Source organism: Chelmon rostratus, chromosome 6, assembly GCF_017976325.1.
Source record: "Chelmon rostratus isolate fCheRos1 chromosome 6, fCheRos1.pri, whole genome shotgun sequence".
Lineage (NCBI taxonomy): Eukaryota > Metazoa > Chordata > Actinopteri > Chaetodontiformes > Chaetodontidae > Chelmon > Chelmon rostratus.
The window spans coordinates 29405554-29425307 of NC_055663.1; the positions used below are offsets into that span (position 1 = coordinate 29405554).

Genomic DNA, 19754 nt, shown 5'->3' on the forward strand with positions numbered 1-19754 from the left:
GATCGATGAACAGTGGAATTTAAATGAGTTTAAATTGAAGTTCAGGACGATTCAGATAGACCCCGACCAGGCGAGACCCTCATCTCTGAGTCTGGAAGAGCTGAAACACGCCTCAGTTAATTAATGTGCAGCAAATAAACGAAGAATATTTGAGAAGCTGCGACACAAACGTCTTTACCTCATGATGCTTTATGAAACGATGAATATTTCTTTTTAATTGACGATCAGATGGATCAGTATTTTACTTTGTGCTGGTTTCCTGTTTAGTCTGATGGATTTCCTCCCGAGGTGTTTTCATGAACGTCACGTGTGAGTTCATATCTTAAATGTTCATATATCATGTTGTTCAAAGGACGCCTGCGCTCACTTCAACACATTCATCAAAAACAACAATCAGGCCTTTTCAGCTCGTTAATGGATTTAGATTTTCCATTTAAATGAACATCATGAACTCGTCACTTTACATCAAGTCTGAACTGAATCCACTTCATGTTTTTAAGAACACACTTTGTTTTTCAGTGGTATCAGTGTGAAGGAACAGGACATCTGCCTGCAGCTTTTTGTCCAATAGAAATGGCTGACCTGCGTGACCGCGTGCCTTTGTTTATTTAGTTCTGTTCACTTGTCAATTAGCAACGTGAAACCTCCCTGAACCTCCTCGTCTGCGCTCAGACGGAGCCCGAGGTGAGAAAAGCTTCCTTCATCAGTGTAATTAGATGAAAGGACGCAGCCATCTGTTGACGCTGACTGACGTCTCCCTGCCGCTGCTTCCATCTTCTATTCTTCTTCTTCTTCTTTTTTTTCACGCAGTTGTCCTTGAGATTGTCTCTAAATGTGATGACCGCCCACATTTTGCATCTGCAGGTACTGCTTTCCCTTTGGACGACCAGATGGGGCCCTGAAGGCGATGCTGTCCCTGCAGGAGCGGGTACAGGAACACGTTCACGCACATTTCCAGTGTGTTTCTGCGAGCTTCCTGTCAGATTTCCCCCAGTGTTGCTAAAATCTGGAACTGTACAGAGCAGAGAAGGTCTGAGCCCGTACGACTCAAACGTCTTTTTAAAATCGCTCCGAGGAATCGAGCGCTGAAATCAGCCCCCCCTCACACCTGAGTACTTAAAGGTTCCTACGCTGACTTTCAGCCGGAGGAAAGATTACTGTCACACCCTGATGACGTGCTGTGGTTTACATTAAAGCACTGAACTCTGAGAAATGCAGAAAACACAGGTGTGTACAGGTAAATGATATGACTCTGAGCATTTAGATTGAGCTCTGTATCCTGTTATATGATGCAAATAATGTTCAAACAGCTCAAATCTAAACTTGTAGGTAGACGTGTGCAGTCACACCTGTTTGCTAATGCGGGACTGTTCCCCCCCAGGTGGGTCAGATAAATTAATACGAACAGTAATTACCTTTACTAAAGTAAAAATACCATTAACATAATAAAAAGATACCCTGTTACAAGCTGAAGTCCTGCATTAGGAATTCTACCTGCAAATTTGCTTGTAGTATTCAAAGTAAAAGTACTCGTCCTGCAGAAAGTTCCAGAGAGTTAAATCATGGAGCCTTCGAGGTCCTGAAAGATGTAGTCAAGAATCCAACCTTTATATTGTATTAGATGATCATATGTTTCATATTAAAATCAAAGTAACAACAGCAGTCAAATAAAAAGTATTAGAATATAAAGTACAATATTTCCCTTTGACATGTAGTAGAGTTGAAGTATAACATAGCAGAAATTTAGATAATCCAGTAAAATACAACCCTGAGACGCTGTGTGAATCATCAACACACCAGGATGTGATCACCTGCTGATCCTCTCTGACAGAAACTCACCTGAAAACAGCACAAAGTCAATATATTTACTGTCTGAGCTCATCATTCATTGGTTTCTGTAAATATCTGCTGATCCTGAATCTGATGCAGCAACTAGAGACTGGGAAAGATGTGGAACGCTCCAAAAACACCTGTTTGGATCATTCCACAGGTAAACAGGCTGATTGGTAACAGGTGAGAGCATCATGATTGAAAGGCTCAGTGGTTCACAGCGAGGATGGAGCGACGTGATTGGATGAAGAGATTAATACCTGGACTCAGGAACACTTCAGGAAACTCAGTTTGATTGTTAGACTGATTCTGGTTTTATTAATCTGGTTTTAACATTTTGCACAGAGATCAGACTTTTCTGGAATCTGAGTCGTACAAATTCCTCAAAGCAGAAGTCTAATGAATGAATCACTGAGACTTTGTGACTTCAGCTCGACTGCGAGCCAATCAGAGAAACCGCTCTGTCTCCTTTGGTGGACGTTTGTGTGGTTTCAGGTTTTGATGAAGGACATCACGACTCCCGTTCCTGCCGAGGAGATGAAGAAGCTGGTGCAGAGGTGTCTGGAAAAAGCAGCTCGAATCAACTACAGCCAGCTGATGGAATACGCTCAGATCAAAGGTGAGAGTTCAGACTCCACGTCAGTAAACCTCAGCCGACCCCACCCTCCTGTTTTCATGCACATCTTCAGGTTGCAGGTCGTCACTTCACGTTGAAGAGTGCGGGGGTTCCAGCGTCGCCCCCCCTAAAACATCAGAATCCATTCACAGAGAGATCTGAGCTGAAATCATATCTGACAGATTGTGATCCCTCAGGACACCCAGACTCCGCAGAAACCCTCAGCATCAGAACCTCGTCTTCGCCCTCTTTTTAGTCCAGCAGCTGGTTAAAGAGTGTGACGGACAGCCCAGCCGAGCCAATCGTTGCTTTACAGATGACAACAGCTGCGTGATCGGCTTTAAAATGAGCGACCGCAGAGGAGGTTACGCTGCAGGAAGTGTCCCTCGCTCAGATTCGCACGCTGTGAATCCTGAGCTGCAGTTTCTGCTGCTCTGCTGTGAATTCGAGGTCGTTCAGTTATCTGTGACAGAAACATGCTCATTTCATTTCACTGATATCTTTCCTGAAGTGAGTTTTGCTTAAACTTTTATTTTGCTGTCATTTACATAAAATTAATAATTAAAGTCATGAAAATAGGAAATGAAGGTGGCGGCCGTCCTGAAGGTGGCGCTAGAGGAAACTTATCAGCCTTCTGTGATGAACGATTCGGTTTAATGAGGCGGGAAACCGTCAGCTGAGGTTTATGGGAAACGTGTTTAAACGTTTGTGTGTTTTTGTGTCCGTCCCGGACGTTTGCCGCCGCGTTCGGACCTTCAGTGGACGCTCAGGCCCCCCCGGAGAAAAGGCTGGAGGACATGATGCGACTGGGAGAACTCTGCATCGAAGTCCTGCAGCAGAACGAAGAACATCACTCGGAGGTATTTGATCTGAGAAAAGCATCAAACCTTCATATTCAGACGTAGATTCGTCTGTTATCAAACCTGTAATTGATTTTTCTTCTGATGATCAACTAATTAATGAATCAGCAGAATATTCAAGCATCAACTACGAACTTTCACCAACAAAAAGCAGCTGTTAGTTTAGGAGCTTCAAATAAATCAGTTTATTTATCTTAAAACCATCAATTACAGATTAAAATAATGCGCTAATCTGACAAATTACTGAATATGAGATTATTTTAGTAATTTATTCATCGTTAATGTTGCAGAAACACAGAATTAAAGTGACTGAAGGAGCTTCAGGTCGTTTCTCGTGCAGATTATTTATTCTTAATCTCACATTCAGGTTGAATCTGAAAGCTTCCGTTCGCGTCTGCAGACGTACGCATGCACATCAGAAAGACCACAAAGCTGCTTCACATGAAGCCGAGAGCTAACAGGCTAACAGGCTGACAGCACGGGGGGGTCGTCACACCAACTTTCATTATTCAGCTGTGTTTTTCAGTAATTATCTGTAATGAAATACAGTGTCTATGTTTCTAACAGCTCGTTAAAGGGTCTGGAGTTTGAGACCCTGGACTGAAGTCATGAAAGGAAGTATTCTCAGAGCTGAAGTGTTGTTGTCTCTCCGTCCTGATTTCTGAAGTTTCACTCTGACGCTCTTCTCTTTTCCCTCCCTCTCAGCTCTTGATCATTTCATTAACGTTCTTGATCACTTTTCGCAGCACTGTCCATTTCCTTCCCGCCTCCGTTGGCAGCACCCGCGCTGAAGTGGCGGGTGACGCGTCAAGTGGCGGCGCTGTATTAACATCTGCGGCTGAGGCACGATGAAAACAACGCCCACGGCCCATATGCGCCCGCCGTGTATACGCCGCCGTGTAAAACTGATCAATCATAGGTGTTGAGACGTGGCAGTTTGATCGGCCCTAAGTGGCAGCGTGGCGCTCAGGCATCTGTTTCTGAGCTATTAATAACAGGCCAGGTTCTGCCGCTGCCATGGCGACCGGTGAATCTCCGAGCTTCAGATGCTAACGACAAATTAGAGGCTTTTTGTCAGATCGGCGCCACAAGCTGTCACAGCTTTAATCAGAGATGGATCGTAATTGTTTACTCTGTGACTGCGGCGTCCTGCGTCCGTCTCCAGGTCTGTTGTTGTTTATTTACTGTCAGAGTTTCATTACCGTGATGTCACAGTGACGCGCCGCTTGCTTTCTTTTTATTCAAACATGAATTACCGTCTTTAACATTCCCAAAATGACTTTTACTGTTCTTTTACTGAACTGTGTTTAACAGCTGGACGCTTCACTTCCTCTCTCTGCGTCTCCAGTTTGCACATCACACTGCCAGAGTCGCCATCTTGAATACCCATAATGCACCTTACAAAAACATGTGACATACCTAGCAGGTGTGCTGTGTCTGTGTATGAATATGTGTATGAATACATTACAGCTGTTTAGCCTTTCTGTACGTATATCGATCTGTGCACGTACTTTATTTTAAATTTGATTGATGATTGTTTGCAGCAGGTGAGCTGTGTCACCTGTGCTTGAAAGAGGCATTATGGGTATTCAAGATGGCGGCTCTCTGTAAATCCTAACAGGATCTATTTGTTTCAACTCTGCTAAATATGTCTTTGATGCAGCACCGATCCTATCAGGTGTCGTATTTATTGTTTCTGAAGTGATGTACTGGACCACGATTGGCTGAAATTAGTTGTGATGTCACATAATCCTGCAGGTATGTTCAGGTGTTCAGGTGAGCTCAGAGAAACTTTCCTCCGTCAACACACATCACGGTGCGAATGTTTGGAAGAATCAGCAGTTCACAGCCCCCCCCCCCACAGACGAGACCCCGTTCAGACTTTCAGAAGGAACTCACATTAAACTCTGTTGTTTTCTGACTGTCTGTCCTCTCTGCTTCTCTTTTTCCTGCTTCACCGCGGGAAGGGACGAGAGGTGAGTTTGCTGTGTGATCGTCGTGTTTTTGTTGTCTCGCTACCGGCCTGCCGGACTGCAGACCCCCATCTGACCCCGTCCTCCGTGTGTCCCTGCCATCCTTCTTTTTGTTGCCTTTGTTGTGTGTGAACCGACGTGTTTCATGACCGCTGGGCTGTTAAAAATGGTCTCCCTGCTGAAAAACCTGAAGGCAGGAGATGATTTGTGAACGTTTGTCACGCAGGGTCGAAGGATTTTAGCATGTTTCTTAGTAAAAAACAGGATTTCTGCCTTGAATGAAGAATTATTCTGTTTCCTTTCAGTTCAGGTGCATAAACTCACTTCAGCTTCTCTGTTGTTTGTTTCTCATTTTCAATCGTTGTTCTCGGACATTCAGTCGAAGCTTTCTGCCCTCGATGCTAAAAGGCGTCTTTGTTTTCAGTGCGTTAGCTAGCCTTCGTATGTGAGCGCTACGGCCGAGTATCAGCACTCTATACCTGTAGGGCCTTTAAGTTACACGAGTGATGCTTCACATGGTGGCTTTCAAATGAAGTAGAAGAGTCTCAGACGGAGAACCGTTTTGCTGACTTTGAGGGTGCTGGTGCTGATGTTGTTCACACAAACATGCTAATGATGCAGGAATCCTGCAGGCGTTTCTCACTGGAAACAGGGTTGGGGTTCAGGATTAGGGTTGGGGTTGAGGATTAGGGTTGGGGTTCAGGGTTAGGGCTGGGGTTGAGGATTAGGGCTGGGGTTGGGTTGAGGATTAGGGCTGGGGTTGGGGTTGAGGATTAGGGCTGGGGTTGGGGTTCAGGATTAGGGCTGGGGTTGAGGATTAGGGCTGGGGTTGGGGTTGAGGATTAGGGCTGGGGTTGGGGTTCAGGTTAAGGGCTGGGGTTGGGGTTCAGGATTAGGGCTGGGGTTGGGGTTCAGGGTTAGGGCTGGGATTGGGGTTCAGGATTAGGGCTAGGGCTGGGGTTCAGGGTTAGGGCTGGGGTTCAGGATTAGGGCTGGGGTTGGGGTTCAGGGTTAGGTCTGAAACTTGGTTCAGGTTGGGGAACACGGTGGTGGAGGTTTAGTTGTCCGGTCCCTCCTCATCACTGCGTCCATCAGAGGGTTTTATCACTGCAGCGTGAACATGTGGTTTCTGTGTTTGTCCAGCTGATGGCGCTCTTTGCTGGTTTTGCACCAACTTCCTGTTGATTTCTCTGACTTCTGTTCCGTCTTGTCACACCTCTCTGTCCGTCTCAGGCTTTCTCGTGGTGGCCGGAGCTGATGGCCGAACACGCCGAGACCTTTCTGTCTCTGTACCGAGCCGACATGGACGGCGCTCTGCAGGTCCAGCCCGTCGACTCCTGGGACAGCTTCCCGCTATTCCAGCTCCTCAACAACTTCCTGCGAACCGACCGTGAGACCCGCCTCTTCTGACGTGATGAATGTTTGCCAGCTGTGCTTTGAGCTAACGGCTAAAACATGTTCATGTTAACATTCTGGTGTTTTTGAATTCTTCTCATTGTGGCCGTTCTGGCTCCGTTCAGACTCAGGAAGCTTAACTCCAGCAATACAACGAGTTAAAACAGCAAACAGCACGAGGCTGCTGAAGCTTTGAAAAGTAAAATTACTTAAGAACGCTGCAGCTGGAACATAAAGCTCAACAGAATCAGTAGAATTACAGGAAGAGCGCAGTCAGTGCTTCTTCTTCTGCAGTTTAAGTAAAACCAAGTTGAACTTTCCTGATCTGTACTCGCCTGATGTTGAGCTTCTCCTCAGGCTGGGGGGACCGCTGCTGTCAACAGATGTGCAAAGCGAGGGTCACATGACCATCAGGGCCAGCCTGCATAGGCTAGTTATGCTGAAGTGGTATTTCAAAATAAAAGCACTGTTAACCCAGTCGGTCTTGCTGGTCCAAAGCAGCCCACTCATCGTGGTGTGGAGAGAAAACCGCAGCACGTTTACAGAAGGAGGGTTTACGAACCTTTACATTCTGCAGAAACCCTGACCTCCTGCGTCCACAGAGTGGATTGTATGAGTCACATGACACATAGCGACGCAGTGATTGGAGGGCCGGCATCTGTGATGGCTTGTTAACGCTAGCAGCTGCGTGACCATCGTGAGTCAGACTACATTAGCGTGTTCAGAGCCACGTTTCTGGCAAAGCCTGACAAACGCCGCTCAGACCTGATTAATAATGAATGTGAGATGTCGATCATTAAATCGGCTCTCCAGAATCATCGGACACACCTTCATCAGTTTGTTGTTTTTTTTTTCTCGTGACATGCAAACCTCTCAGAACTAACTTTGTTTGAATCACTGGGTGGAAATTCATCGTGGAGGGTTTGCTGTGATTTGAGCCGACGACAAACTGAGTGTCAAACACAGTTCAGTGTATAATTTCCTGCTGTCTGTAATCACAGCTTTACTCTGCCAGTTTCTGTGGGCTCTGAACCAACAAGTGTGTGCAGCAGTGAGCTCGTCACACACACACACACACACACACACACACACACACACAGAAGATTTTCTCCAAATTAAATTCCGCTCTCTCTGTTGGGAAATCTACTCCACGCAGGAAGTGAAAGATTCAAACTGAAATCTCTCTCTAGTTTCTCCGTTACCTTCATTTCCACCTCGAACACACTCCACACACCTTCAGTTCATTCACCCTGCAGTGTTTCTGGGTCATTTACGCCTTTAACAGGAAACACTTTTCATCTGCAGCATTAAAATAAGACTTAAATTCATGCACGGGGAGAAAACTGCAGCGTCGAAGTAAAACTCACCTGAACAGGAATGAAATTCCCTCTGTGAATGTCAGCCACCTCGCTGCCAACCTTCAGCTACGGCTGCACACCGAAGCCTTTTAGTTTCTTTTCATGCTTTTCTCTTTGCTTACAGCCCGACCTTCATGTTCAGGTTTCTAAAACTGCAGCTTTTTGGGAGGAAATGCCCCAAACGGAACGTGGTCTCGCTGCTAAGAGCGCTAATTAGCGCCGTTGACGCTAGAGAAAACGAGGCTTGTTAACGGGCGAGGTTAGCGGCACCTCTCGCGCTCAGACGAGGAGATAATTAACACGAGCAGAGGAGGAAACTGTGGAGGCCGGACGAGGGACGCGGTTTATCTTCAGCTCGGTGTCAGCTGACCTGTCTACCTGTGAGCAGGTGCTGCAGCTGCAGAGGATGTTAGCACAGCGTCACGCTCCTGCCTTCACTCAGCTCTTATGTCTACGAGTCTCGGCTAAATAACAGAAACACCTCGTTCTCTATAACACAGCACCACGAACTGATGAAGCAGAAAAACAGACCTAAAGAAAGTCGACATGAAGGAATATTCGAACAGCATCAAGAGCTGGAAGCTGAAAGTAAAGAGCTGTGAAAGCAGCAGCTGAGATTTCTATTTTCATCCAGTTTAAAGTTTAAATTTACATCCACACAGCGACGCTCAACAAGATTACAGGAAGAGGCAAACATTTTCTGTACACCCACTGACGTTTGTAATGTGCTTTTCTACATTACAAACGTGTGAAGCAACTTAAAACTTATGGTGGAAACTTTAGATTAAAGTATGACAAACGTCACCGTCTGACTGCAGCGTTTTCTGGTCGTCGTGGTTTTTTCTCCCTGACAAACTGCATCTCGCCGTTCACGTTTCGCCCGACTGCGGGAGGAAAATCTCGGCTCATTGTTTCCTCTATCCAAGCCCTCCTTCGGCTTTGTCTCGGAGCCAGCAGAGATTTGGCGAGATGCGAGGCGTTATTTAAAGTGGCTGATGCCAAAGTACCTCGAGTACAGTAACAGACAGGCAGGCAGATAGACAGCCCAAGGGCACTGCTGGGAAGAAAAAACTCAGCGCTCCATTATGTGAAAAACCCACAGATCTCTTTTTTTTTTGTGGCTCATATCTTTTATATTTTTCTAATTACCATCTTCTGTTAACGCCGTAATTATTCCAAGTGTCACAACATGAGTCAACTTAAATTGGAGCATAATGAGTCAATAGACGAAACACAGAACGAGCGAAGTCCTCGTTTGGACCGTTCGCACAAATGAGCCTTTGCCTCTTTGATAATTACGTCTAAAGCGAGAGGAAAGACAATCGTTTGAGTTCAGTCCAATCAGATGCTCGGGTGGCAGGTTGAGCTGAAAAAGGTTTGCAGGATAATGGAGTCGATTTACGAGTTGCCTTCTCTGAACCTCACAGCGATAAAACGTGAACAATCCTTGACTTTAAGTGTCAGCAGCAGTTTTTCATATTTAAACTGTTAAAACCTGAAAAAACCTCCGCAGTGACCGCCGGTCAGCTGATCTCAGCCGACTCCGGATCCCATCGACTCGTTGACAAGCGTGTTATCTCTCAGTTGTTCTGTAGATTATTTAAATGCTCACTTGATTGTCAGCATTTGAAGGCGAGCGGTTGCGAGGGAGGCTGGTTTACTCTCTGGAGGGCAAAAAGGCTAGTGTTAATCATGCCGGAGCAGAGCGAGAGGAATTAAAGCTAATGAAGTCCTGAGAGACCGGCATGCTCGCTTCTCACCCGCCGCTCTCCGTCTTCGTCTGTCCTCCCGCGGACCGTCACCGTCCCCCAGGATCCCTCTGTCTGTTCCACTGTGTCTCTCGCGTCGGGCATGTGACAATATCACGAACACCTGCTCGGTCACGTTGGATCCCAGAAGAACGGCCCCTCCAAGACTACAGAGTTTGAAGTTTGTAGTCCGGGTTCACCCTCCAAAGACAGACAGTACACCAACAATCAGGCATGTAAACTGTGTAAATCAGCCCACAGGTGTTGGACGGGGTTGAAGTCTGGGAAAAGCATTTCTTTCTGCAGCTTCGTGCACGCTGGCGTGATGATACATGGTTGTTCAACATTTTGAGAAATATATTTATTAACTTTGTCAGAGTAAGACGAGAAGATTGATGCCACCCTCGCGTCTGTACGGTAAATATGAAGCTTCCCCCAGCAGCCAGTTAGCTTAGCTTAGCACAAGAGAGCAGCTCGTCTACCAGCACCTCTGCAGCTCATTAGCTAACACATTTTATTTTGCTTGTTTGGAGACAGACCTCAATAATTCTTATTATTTGGAGATATTATTGTGTAATGTAGTCTCAGTTTTCAGTGGTCTGAATGTGTATTAAATTTGCTCACCTGGTCTTCACAGCTCACCTGTGCAATGGGACATTCCACAAACACCTGCAGGACCTGTTCGTCCCCCTGGTGGTGCGCTACATCGACCTGATGGAGTCGTCCATCGCCCAGTCCATCCACCGCGGCTTCGAGCAGGAGACCTGGCAGTCCGTCAAGTAAGAGTCCGCCCACCTGTTCCCCGTCGTGAGAGATTAGCGTTAGCTTTAGCCTCCTTTTAGCCGCTGGATCCTCCACACTGCGCTGATTTCACTGTTACTGTAAGAAGGTGCGTCCAAAGTGAGGATTTTTTGTTGTTAGTTTCATTTGTGTGAAGTTCGGTAGTTTCTCTTTCCTCTCAGCGTTGATTTAGAGATGTTCCAGTGAGAAGACATCGACACGTTCAGGTTAAAACTCTTTAAAAATATATATAAAGTATAATCAAAGTTTTGTAGACGTGTTGTGTGTGAATTTAGTTGAATTATGGTTTCAGTAACTGTATGTGAAGTGAACATTTTTAAATCGTCTTCCTCTCAGTTTGAGCTGCCCAGAATAAATCTGCTCTCATCTCTGTTTTTTTTATAGATGTAAAAATAACGAAAGAGCGTTTCTGCTCTTGGATAATTTAAAGAAATCGTTTTAATGCTCACCTGCAGTTAGGTGGTCGCTTCAGGCAGAAGCAGTGCGGTGGCATCGAGAGCGAATGCAAAGAAGCGCGTGGAAATAAAACAGAAGATGAGCCGAAACAGAGTGAGATTAAAGAGCAGCGTGAACGTAATAACTCGTTACAAACAACGATTAACAGACAGGAAGTGTGGGACGCATCCCTGCGACACGCTGCCTTCAAAAGCCGCTTTGACGCACAGCTGGTCAAATCAGGTTTGATCTTTTTGGGGATTTTTCGTTCAAATAGTGAATTACTTCTGTTAACGAGTATCCGTGTTTTCCATCGCCGCGGTGAAGGAGTCTTTATCTGAGACGGTCCTCCTCGTGCTCTGTACGTGAACACGGTCGGTTTTTCAGCTCCCGTTGAAGATTTGTTGAGGGGCGACGGGCCGGCTGACTGAATGTTGCACAAACAATCAAATGTTCTGCTGAAGACACAGAAAGATGCACAGGACAGCAGAGGAACAAAGGGAGGCAGAGCTGAATGTACAACACAGACAGCAAGGACACGCTGCAGGCAGGAACAATGCAGTGAGAGCTGCACTCTGGAACAAAAAGCACCTGAACTGAAAGCAAATGGAATGAATGGAAGCAAGCGGTGACTTTTCTGTGTTTTATTGGTGTTTGCTATTGATCAGTTACTGCAGGCAGAACAAGTGGCTCCTCTTATATGTCGTATTCTTCTGTTTGTGTGCTGCGGTGAAGAACGCCCGCCGTTACTGTCGCCATCTCGTCTCTCTCTCATTCTTTTAACACCTTCCTTTTCCACCTTCGACCGACCTCGCCCCTGACTCTGACCCAGCAGGTCGTTAACTAACAATCTGGCGAGCGTTCCTCTTCCCAAAGTCCCCAGCCTCCCTCTCACGCTGCCTCAGATGCCCAGCTTCTCGCCACCGGCGTGGATGGGACCGCTGTGTGAGAACACGTACGTATCACGGGGGGGGTCACTGAATCCAAGAGGGTATCCATCAGTTAAAAATACCCAGACCTGAACCCTGGCAGACCCAAAGACAGCAGGACCTTAAAGCCTCCAGTTAGTTTGAAACCAACGTACAGCTCTTCAGCTCTAAACCACGTGAGAAAACCGTAAAAAGCCGCCTGATCTACAACATTTCTCTCTGTGAGCGGGGGCTTTTGAGTCTAAAAACTCATTTCCAGGAGTGAGTGATGAAGAGTTTATCCTCTGTACGGTGGCCGTTGTAGGACATGTCTGATTCGGCTGGTCGACCTCGCCCAACTTTACTCAGACCCAGCTGTACCGTGAGCTGAATGTCAACGTAGCATGTTAACATGCTCACAGTTTTCATGTTACAAGGCTAACATTTAGCACATTAGCACAGTGACATGCTGGGTTTTTTTAATTAAGCTATGAGTACAGCTCGTGTTAGCTTACCCTGTTGCCTAATGTTAATGCACAACACTAACACGTGAACATGCTAGCATGTTAATGCATGGCACGCTAACATTAACATTCAGGTCAGCATACTGTGTGTCTAACTTTATGCATCGTAAAACGTGTGCAGTTAGCATTTTAGTGTTAGCACGCTAAGATTTGTACTCACACAGCCTACATTGGTTCAGCATAAGTGTTATGTTAAATGAATGAAATGCTAATGCTGATAATAGTGATCATGCTGAAGCTAAGCATGTAATGCTAGCAGGATGCTAGCAGGGGTTCAGTCATGTTTTATACATGAACTAAAAGGTTAGACAGGTGAAAACCATATCTGATCTATTTATTATCTGGAAATCCTTCTAATAGTTTGAATGTTTACTCAAGAGATTGATGACATTACCATTTCCAGAGCAGCTAGCAGTGGAGCTGGCTAACTCAGCTAGCAGCAAGATAACCGGCACAATCTCTAACATGATGAAGACGCCTTCAAGTCAGTGTTTTGCTGCTTTTTCAGCATGAAGCTTTAAACTACGGGGTCCAGTCAGCATTTTAAAAAGACAGAAGATCTGTAGTCAGACCTGAATCAGGATTAAAGTGGTACAGATAGTGTGGACGGGGAGCCTGGAGCAGCTCAGGTCGGGTCTTTGGGTTTTCACGGGTCAGCAGCTCCGTCTCCGTTCGTCTGTCTGCATGTTTGTCAAAAATCCATCGCTAAAATGAATTATTATACCAAGAAACTGCTCAAGTCAGAGCCCCACTGAAGCTTTTTGCTGTTTTACTCCCCCCGCATGAAGCCTCGCTCGCGTTTTAACGCTCTGTTGTAAAAGTGCTTTGCTGAAATCCACAAAATTTTTGTCATGTGGTTGAGTCGTCCTGTTCTGTGAGAGTGAACTGAAGAGCATGCAGCATTATTCCCGCCTGAAAGCGCCTCGCTGTGAGAGGGAGCTTTGTGGTTTCAGATTGCTTCTGTGACACTGTGGCTCTTTTGTCAGCGGGGGGGGGGCCTGCATGCGATCAGTCCTCAGAGGCTCGTTGGTGAAGATTTTGTGATGTGTCACGAGTCCTTGTGCTGTGCAGTGTGCATGTCACCGTGTGAAGAATATAATAATAACACAGCGCATCTATTTTCTGTTGCAGTTTGCAAGGAATAAATCTACCTGACATCTTGTAAGTCGAGCGATGTTCCGCTTTCACCCACCTGCTGCTTCCCCCTCCACACTTCCTCAAAACATGACGCAACATACAAAAGACAATCAGCCTCCCCGTCCTTCACTTTTCACTGTTTTTACAACACCTCCATGTTTGAAGGTAGTGTTGATTTTCACCCGGAGCAGAAGAAACTGAATGTTCATGAGATGTTTATTTATCTGTTGATTATGATTGCTAATACAGTTCAGGAATCCAGTTTTATATTTAACCATCTTAAGAACAGGTCTTTAGCATCCTGAGTCAGTGTTGTATTGTTGTATTTGTTGCCACGACGTCCAGAAGCTGATGCCACATCTGTCCACGTATCATATCAACAGGTATCAAAGTGACGCAGGTTAAATTAGATTATTCAGATTACTAATCTGGAGGACGAGGGGATGGAGGTGGTGACGGCTGCCGAGCAGGCGACCGCTCTGTTTGTGGTATCTTTGGATGTCTTCCAGCTTGGTTGTGACGACTTGTATTTTAAAGGAAAACGCGATCTTTTCCCAACCCTGAGAGCTTTTTGTACTGGACGTAAAGAGATGCAGCTTCAACATATCTGTGGTTTGCAGAAACGTACGATGCATTATCGTAAAACAGTGGAGAGAGGGGGTTCACACAGAGGGAAACAGAGAAAATATGAATGAATTTCAGATTCCTTACATCTATAAATGATTGGAAAGACTTGAGAAGTGATAAAGAATACATATTTCTGTGCCTTTGTCATTGGTAATAATACATTCTTGAAGGTTTACAAGCCGCATGTTTTCAACATATGGCTCAACCTGCATTGTATAGGTGGTATGTCAGAATGCCTGAAGAAAACAGACACGGTTACAGTAAAGGTTGCTCCAGTCAGCCACAATAGCTCCCCCAGTTTCTTTCTATTTGCTCGGTGCCGGACCACTTACTACCCCCCACCTTGTTGTTCTCTGGATTGTACATTTCATTCAATAAAGGGCTGTTGAAGAGAGGAAAAACTCTCTGTGCCAGAGGATAGACGCTAACGCGACAATAAGTTCACAGTTTATTGAAAAGACTCAGTTGTGCCATTGACTTCTATCTCATAGCTGTGTAAAGCATTCATCTTTTGTGAAGCAGTTTATACTCCAACAGAGGAGGCTGAATAAAACTGAGTGATGACAGCTAATAAACTGCAGCAGCTTCCTTGATTTCGGACTCTGTGGCTTTCCATCCCCTCAGATGTCAGTAACGTCAGGAAAGGGCGGCTTGTTATTGGTCAACAGCGATGCGTCGCGAGCCAAAGTTCACCGAGATTGAACCTGACGTGAACGTCTTTGTGTGGGTTTACACCCACAAACGGATCCACTGACCGTAGATTCTTCTGACAGGACTCGATTGAAGCAGTAATAAGTAAGACAGGACACATGCATTGTGGGAAATAAACAATGCAAGCAATTGATACCAAACACAGACTTGTTATGCAGTTTAAGTCGCTTATCAAGCAAAGGTCGTAATTATTCTGTGGCTCCAGCTGCTCTGACGTGAGGATGTGCTGCTGTTCTGCTTGACGTCAGTGTAAACTCAGTTTAAACTGATTTAACCGACATTTGAAGACACTTATGATGGATGTTTATCACTGTTTAACGACATTTTCTAGACTAATAATTGTTTAAACTCCATTTAGTTGAAATGAATCAGTGTTGGAAATGACTGTTAGCTGTCAGTGTAGCTGTATATTCAGCCGAGTCATCAGCGAGGTCTGAGCGTTGATCTGAATTCACCTGCTCACACCGGTTTGGAAGCATTTCTGTATGTTTCCATGTGTTTCAGAGAGGGGGGGGGTCTGCAGCACTCAACCAGGGGGCCGGTCGAGGCTGCGTTTCTGAAAAAGGCTCCTCATTCCGACTCCCCCAGCCTTTCCCACAACACAGACCGCACTGTTCCTCTACCTCGCTTCTCTTGGCCCTCCTCGAGCCAATGGAGAAAGAGAAAAAAAGCTGGCACTTCATTAGCGAGCACAGACGGGCGAGTGGGATCGTCCCGTTCCCCGGGGAGCGGGGCGGAGCGCACTCGGAGAAGAGCACCGCTAATTAGACATGAGGGGGATAGCCGCCGAGCGTTTAATTGCACCGCGGACGCAGCCCGAAGCGTTTATTCCTGTGCGCCACTTGTTAAGGTAACAGTCTTTTAAAGGCGAAGTGAGAAAAGTGAGGGAGTGAGTGGCGCTTGTTTTAACACCCCCGTCACCCTCCTACCCCCTCCTCCATCCTCCTGTGGCTGTCATTCTAGCCGGGCGCTGTACACTTGGATGTCGGTGGCGGCGAGCGTTGCCATGTGTTGCTGTGTAACCTGTGCGCAGGGGAGAAGGCGGGGGGGACGTCCATCTGTCTCCGTCTCTGCCTGGTGTTGTGTTTGCTGACTGAAAGCACACAGCTCTGCACCGAAACCACCAAAACCTGTTGAAGACGCTCACTCTGTGGGGCTTTAGTCCTCTCAGGACCAGAAACTGAGCTCTGGTGATGCCTCCTGCTCACCGCTGGTCGTTCACAGTACCAGTGAAGGGAGGGTCAGACCAGTGAATCTCCACGTACATGCACATGAAGTGCGAGCAGGAATATTCTGCCCTGTTGCTGATTATTTTCCTTTAGATGTTCGTTTTGTTTCCGGCCTTCCCTCTTTGGAAATGAATTTGCTGCAGAGTAATAATCCATCACAGTCTACAACTTGGGCTGTAAATGACATCTTGATGTTGTCTGAAAATCAAAAGCAATCATTAAAAACACGTTGCTGACACTGAAGATGTTTGGTGAGACTTGAATTCATGGGTCTGCAGTTTCCTAATGGCAGAAAACGTAGTTCTACTAAAAGCGTCTACAAATGAGTCTTTTCAGCAGCAGACTGGTCAGCCTCAGGTGTTCGAGTGCTCCTGAACGCACCAACACAGAGAGTTTTCTGAAACGCCCCCCGCTCACAGCTGTACCATCCAGAGATCACATGACTTATACATCAGTACATTGTTGTCTGTTTAATGCACGCCACCAACATCAAAGCATCAGCAGGGTTTCTGCTACACCTCAAAATAAGGATGGAAGCCAATGGGACAGCTGACTCAAACCATTTTAAAAAGAGTAGATCTCCTCACGAGCTGCACGTTGACGCAGTTATCACAGTAAGTGCTGGTTGGACGAACGAGCACCATGTTGGAAAACACAGCAGGTCAGTGTAGAAGTGTGTGTTGGTGTGTTCGTGACCCTCTCCCTCCTCTCCGCAGTAACGGCTCGGCCACCTCAGAGGATCTGTTCTGGAAGCTGGACGCTCTGCAGATGTTTGTGCTGGACCTCCACTGGCCGGAGCCCGAGTTCGGCAAACATCTGGAGCAGAGACTCAAACTGATGGCCAGCGACATGATGGAGGCCTGCGTCAAGAGGTCAGACGAGATTTCTAACATGAAAACCTCGAAGCTCAACAATAACACACTAACCTGGTTTTGAGAAGCTTGTGGGGATGATCTCTGAGCTCCTGGAGTCACACCTTCAGTCAACCAGAAACCTCTTTGTGTTTTGTCCCACAGAACAAAATCTGCATTTGATGCCAAAATGCAGAAAGCCAGCAAGTCAACGGACTTCAGGGTGCCGCTGTCGGTCTGCACCATGTTCAACGTGCTGATGGATGCCAAGAAGCAGTGCTCCAAGCTCTGCGTGCTGGACACCGGCCAGGAGGTAAGCCCCCGATCACATGACGGACCACCACCTTTTATGGTCCAGTTTAACTGTGAGCTCAAGGTCAGACTCGGTAAAACCGGACAGTGTCGTACAGCCAGCAGGGGGTTTTCTGTTCCATCAAAGGCCACCACGTGTCCAGAGTACCCCCCCACTGCAGCTGCTGCTGCTTTATGTACGGATCAACAATGTCGCAGCATCTTTTTAGCCGCCTACCACAGTTTAACCGCGGAGAATCGTCTCTGGTGAATGTTAGATGAGTTAAACATAGTTAATGTTCCCTGTAGGTGTCGCGGTGATGCCACTGACGTTGACTGTGACGTCTCCACGTATCTAAATCTGCACTTGACTTCTAGATTATTTGTGTAAATGTTGGCACGTACCATCTGAAGCTACGAGAGCAGAGAGTCGATCGAGGTCGACAGTTAGTCTGTTTGGATTTTCTTCACCTTTGTGGGTGAACCCCTTTAATTGCAGCGCTTCCACTGAAACGAACTGAATTTGGCTGGTGTGACCAAGCTCTGATCCCAGTCCAGAACCTGACACAAGAACCTGACCCGTCTAGTTTCAAAACACTATAGCTCCTTTGCAGAAATGATGTGAAACAAGATGAGAAACTGAACAACAGAAATCATCTCCACGGCCGTGGATTTTTTATTCTTGAAAATGAGTCAAGAAAAAATCCCTCAGGATGGATGGATGGATGTTGGTATTTTTCAGTTTGCATCTCACATTTCACAATCAGAGAGCCGTGTTCGAGCTTCCATAACCCTCAGTCTTCTTTTATTTTCAGCCTCACACGGAACAGGTCAAGTCAAACCGTCAGATCAGCCACTAAAACGTGACCGTTTTCCTGCAAACATCCAGCAGACGAGGAGTTCAGGTGTATTTGTGTTCACTTGAAACAGCCAAAAGCTCGACATGAGCTGTTAAATGGATGGCCGTGAAGCCTGTGTGAGGCGGCAGCCTTGGCGTCGCTGAGAGCGAAACCCTTGGCTGCCGGCAGTCTTGACAGAGAGCTAAGTTCGCTGTTCTCTTAACCTTCAGCTTCCACTCTTCTCCGGCTTCCACCGCTCGAAACCAGCATTTATTCCTGCTGACAAACACTGAAAACCTTCCTGCAGAGAGACACAGCATCCACATACACTCTGGGTCCACTGTGTTATCACCGCATTTTACATTTTTAAGTTTCATTCAATTCAGACACAAAAGAAAAGACAGACTGAAAAAGAGCAAAACCAAACGAAGGGGGTGGCGGTCACCGGACACCAAGCCCCGGCCGTCAGACGGTACCTTTAATGGGATTTCTCGTGAAATCTCAGGAGCACCTGGATGGAATTTATTCAAATGTGACAGAAACGTTCGTTTGGACTCGAGATGAACTGATTAGATTTTGGTGGTCAAGGTTCACTGTGACCTCACAAAACACATGTTTGGCCTTGAGTCAAGAATTCAGATGCTAATTATCACAACATTTCACACAAATGTCTCACGGGATGAAATGATGAAATTTTATATCCCAAAGGTTAAAGGTCAACTGCACGGTGACATCATAACATTCTGCATTAATCATATTTGAAGCATCACAGTCACCACGAGCTGATTGGTTGTTCTGATGTTGATCTTCAGGTGATTGTTGTTGCACCATGTGATGAAGGTCTCTGTCAGTCCTCTGTCCTCCTCTGGACAAACAGTCTCTGAGTGAAGACAGCATGTTTCTACCTGGACGTTATTCACAGGGATCATACATGTTAATGTAGTGAGATCCCATTGGACCAACAAATACACTGAATACCTTTAATAAAAGTCCTTCGAAGTCTTCACCACATACATGGGTCTGGACAGACATGGGTGGAAACTGAAACTGGACCCCTTTACCCCTGAACCCACCCTGCATACCCCGATATCTCCACAAAGAAATAAATAATGAGTAGTGGTAGTGAAGTAAAGACAGACACGTTTGTCTAAGGAGTACATAAATGAATAAGCATGTACAGTGTCTGCAGTGTTTTCAGACGGAGGTCTTGCCATCCTGAGAGTCTGAACACCACTCATGCATCGCTGTCGTTCTGTTAACATCCTGTTAGCTTGGCCAGGGACATTACACAACTCACCTACAAAAGATTTTATTTTGTCCTAATTTTTAACCCTCTGACAGTCATATAACATAATCAGTAGCATTGATTAAGGATCTAATTATTGATGAATTGATCATTTGCTGAACCTCTTCATCTGTGAAGCTCTTCATTCTTGATCGTCACATGTGCAGTTTTATAATAACAGTTTCAGATTTATGACTCAAAATGCTTTATGTTTTGAATCAGTGGGTCTGTCTTCATGTCGGACAGAGAGACAAAAGCAGGATCCTCGTTTCTCGCCGGTGACCACGGATTGAAATGACGACAGTTGCTGGCAGACTTAATCATTTGTAGCTTAGT

The 19754-nt window shown here is 46.1% G+C and overlaps 1 protein-coding gene across 3 annotated transcripts in view; it reads left to right on the forward strand.

Annotated features, from left to right (window-relative positions):
- cadps2 (Ca++-dependent secretion activator 2) overlaps positions 1-19754 on the forward strand; it is a 162613-nt gene that overhangs the window by 112573 nt on the left and 30286 nt on the right. For 2 of the 3 annotated variants that reach the window (XM_041939893.1, XM_041939894.1), the window contains 7 exons: positions 865-928; positions 2326-2449; positions 3206-3306; positions 6513-6669; positions 10418-10559; positions 16869-17024; positions 17169-17316. In XM_041939893.1, coding sequence (XP_041795827.1) covers positions 865-928; positions 2326-2449; positions 3206-3306; positions 6513-6669; positions 10418-10559; positions 16869-17024; positions 17169-17316 — 892 coding nt within the window. Of the gene's footprint in view, positions 1-864; positions 929-2325; positions 2450-3205; positions 3307-6512; positions 6670-10417; positions 10560-11851; positions 11972-13579; positions 13610-16868; positions 17025-17168; positions 17317-19754 lie in introns of all 3 variants that reach the window. The other variant, XM_041939895.1, reaches the window with a different exon arrangement.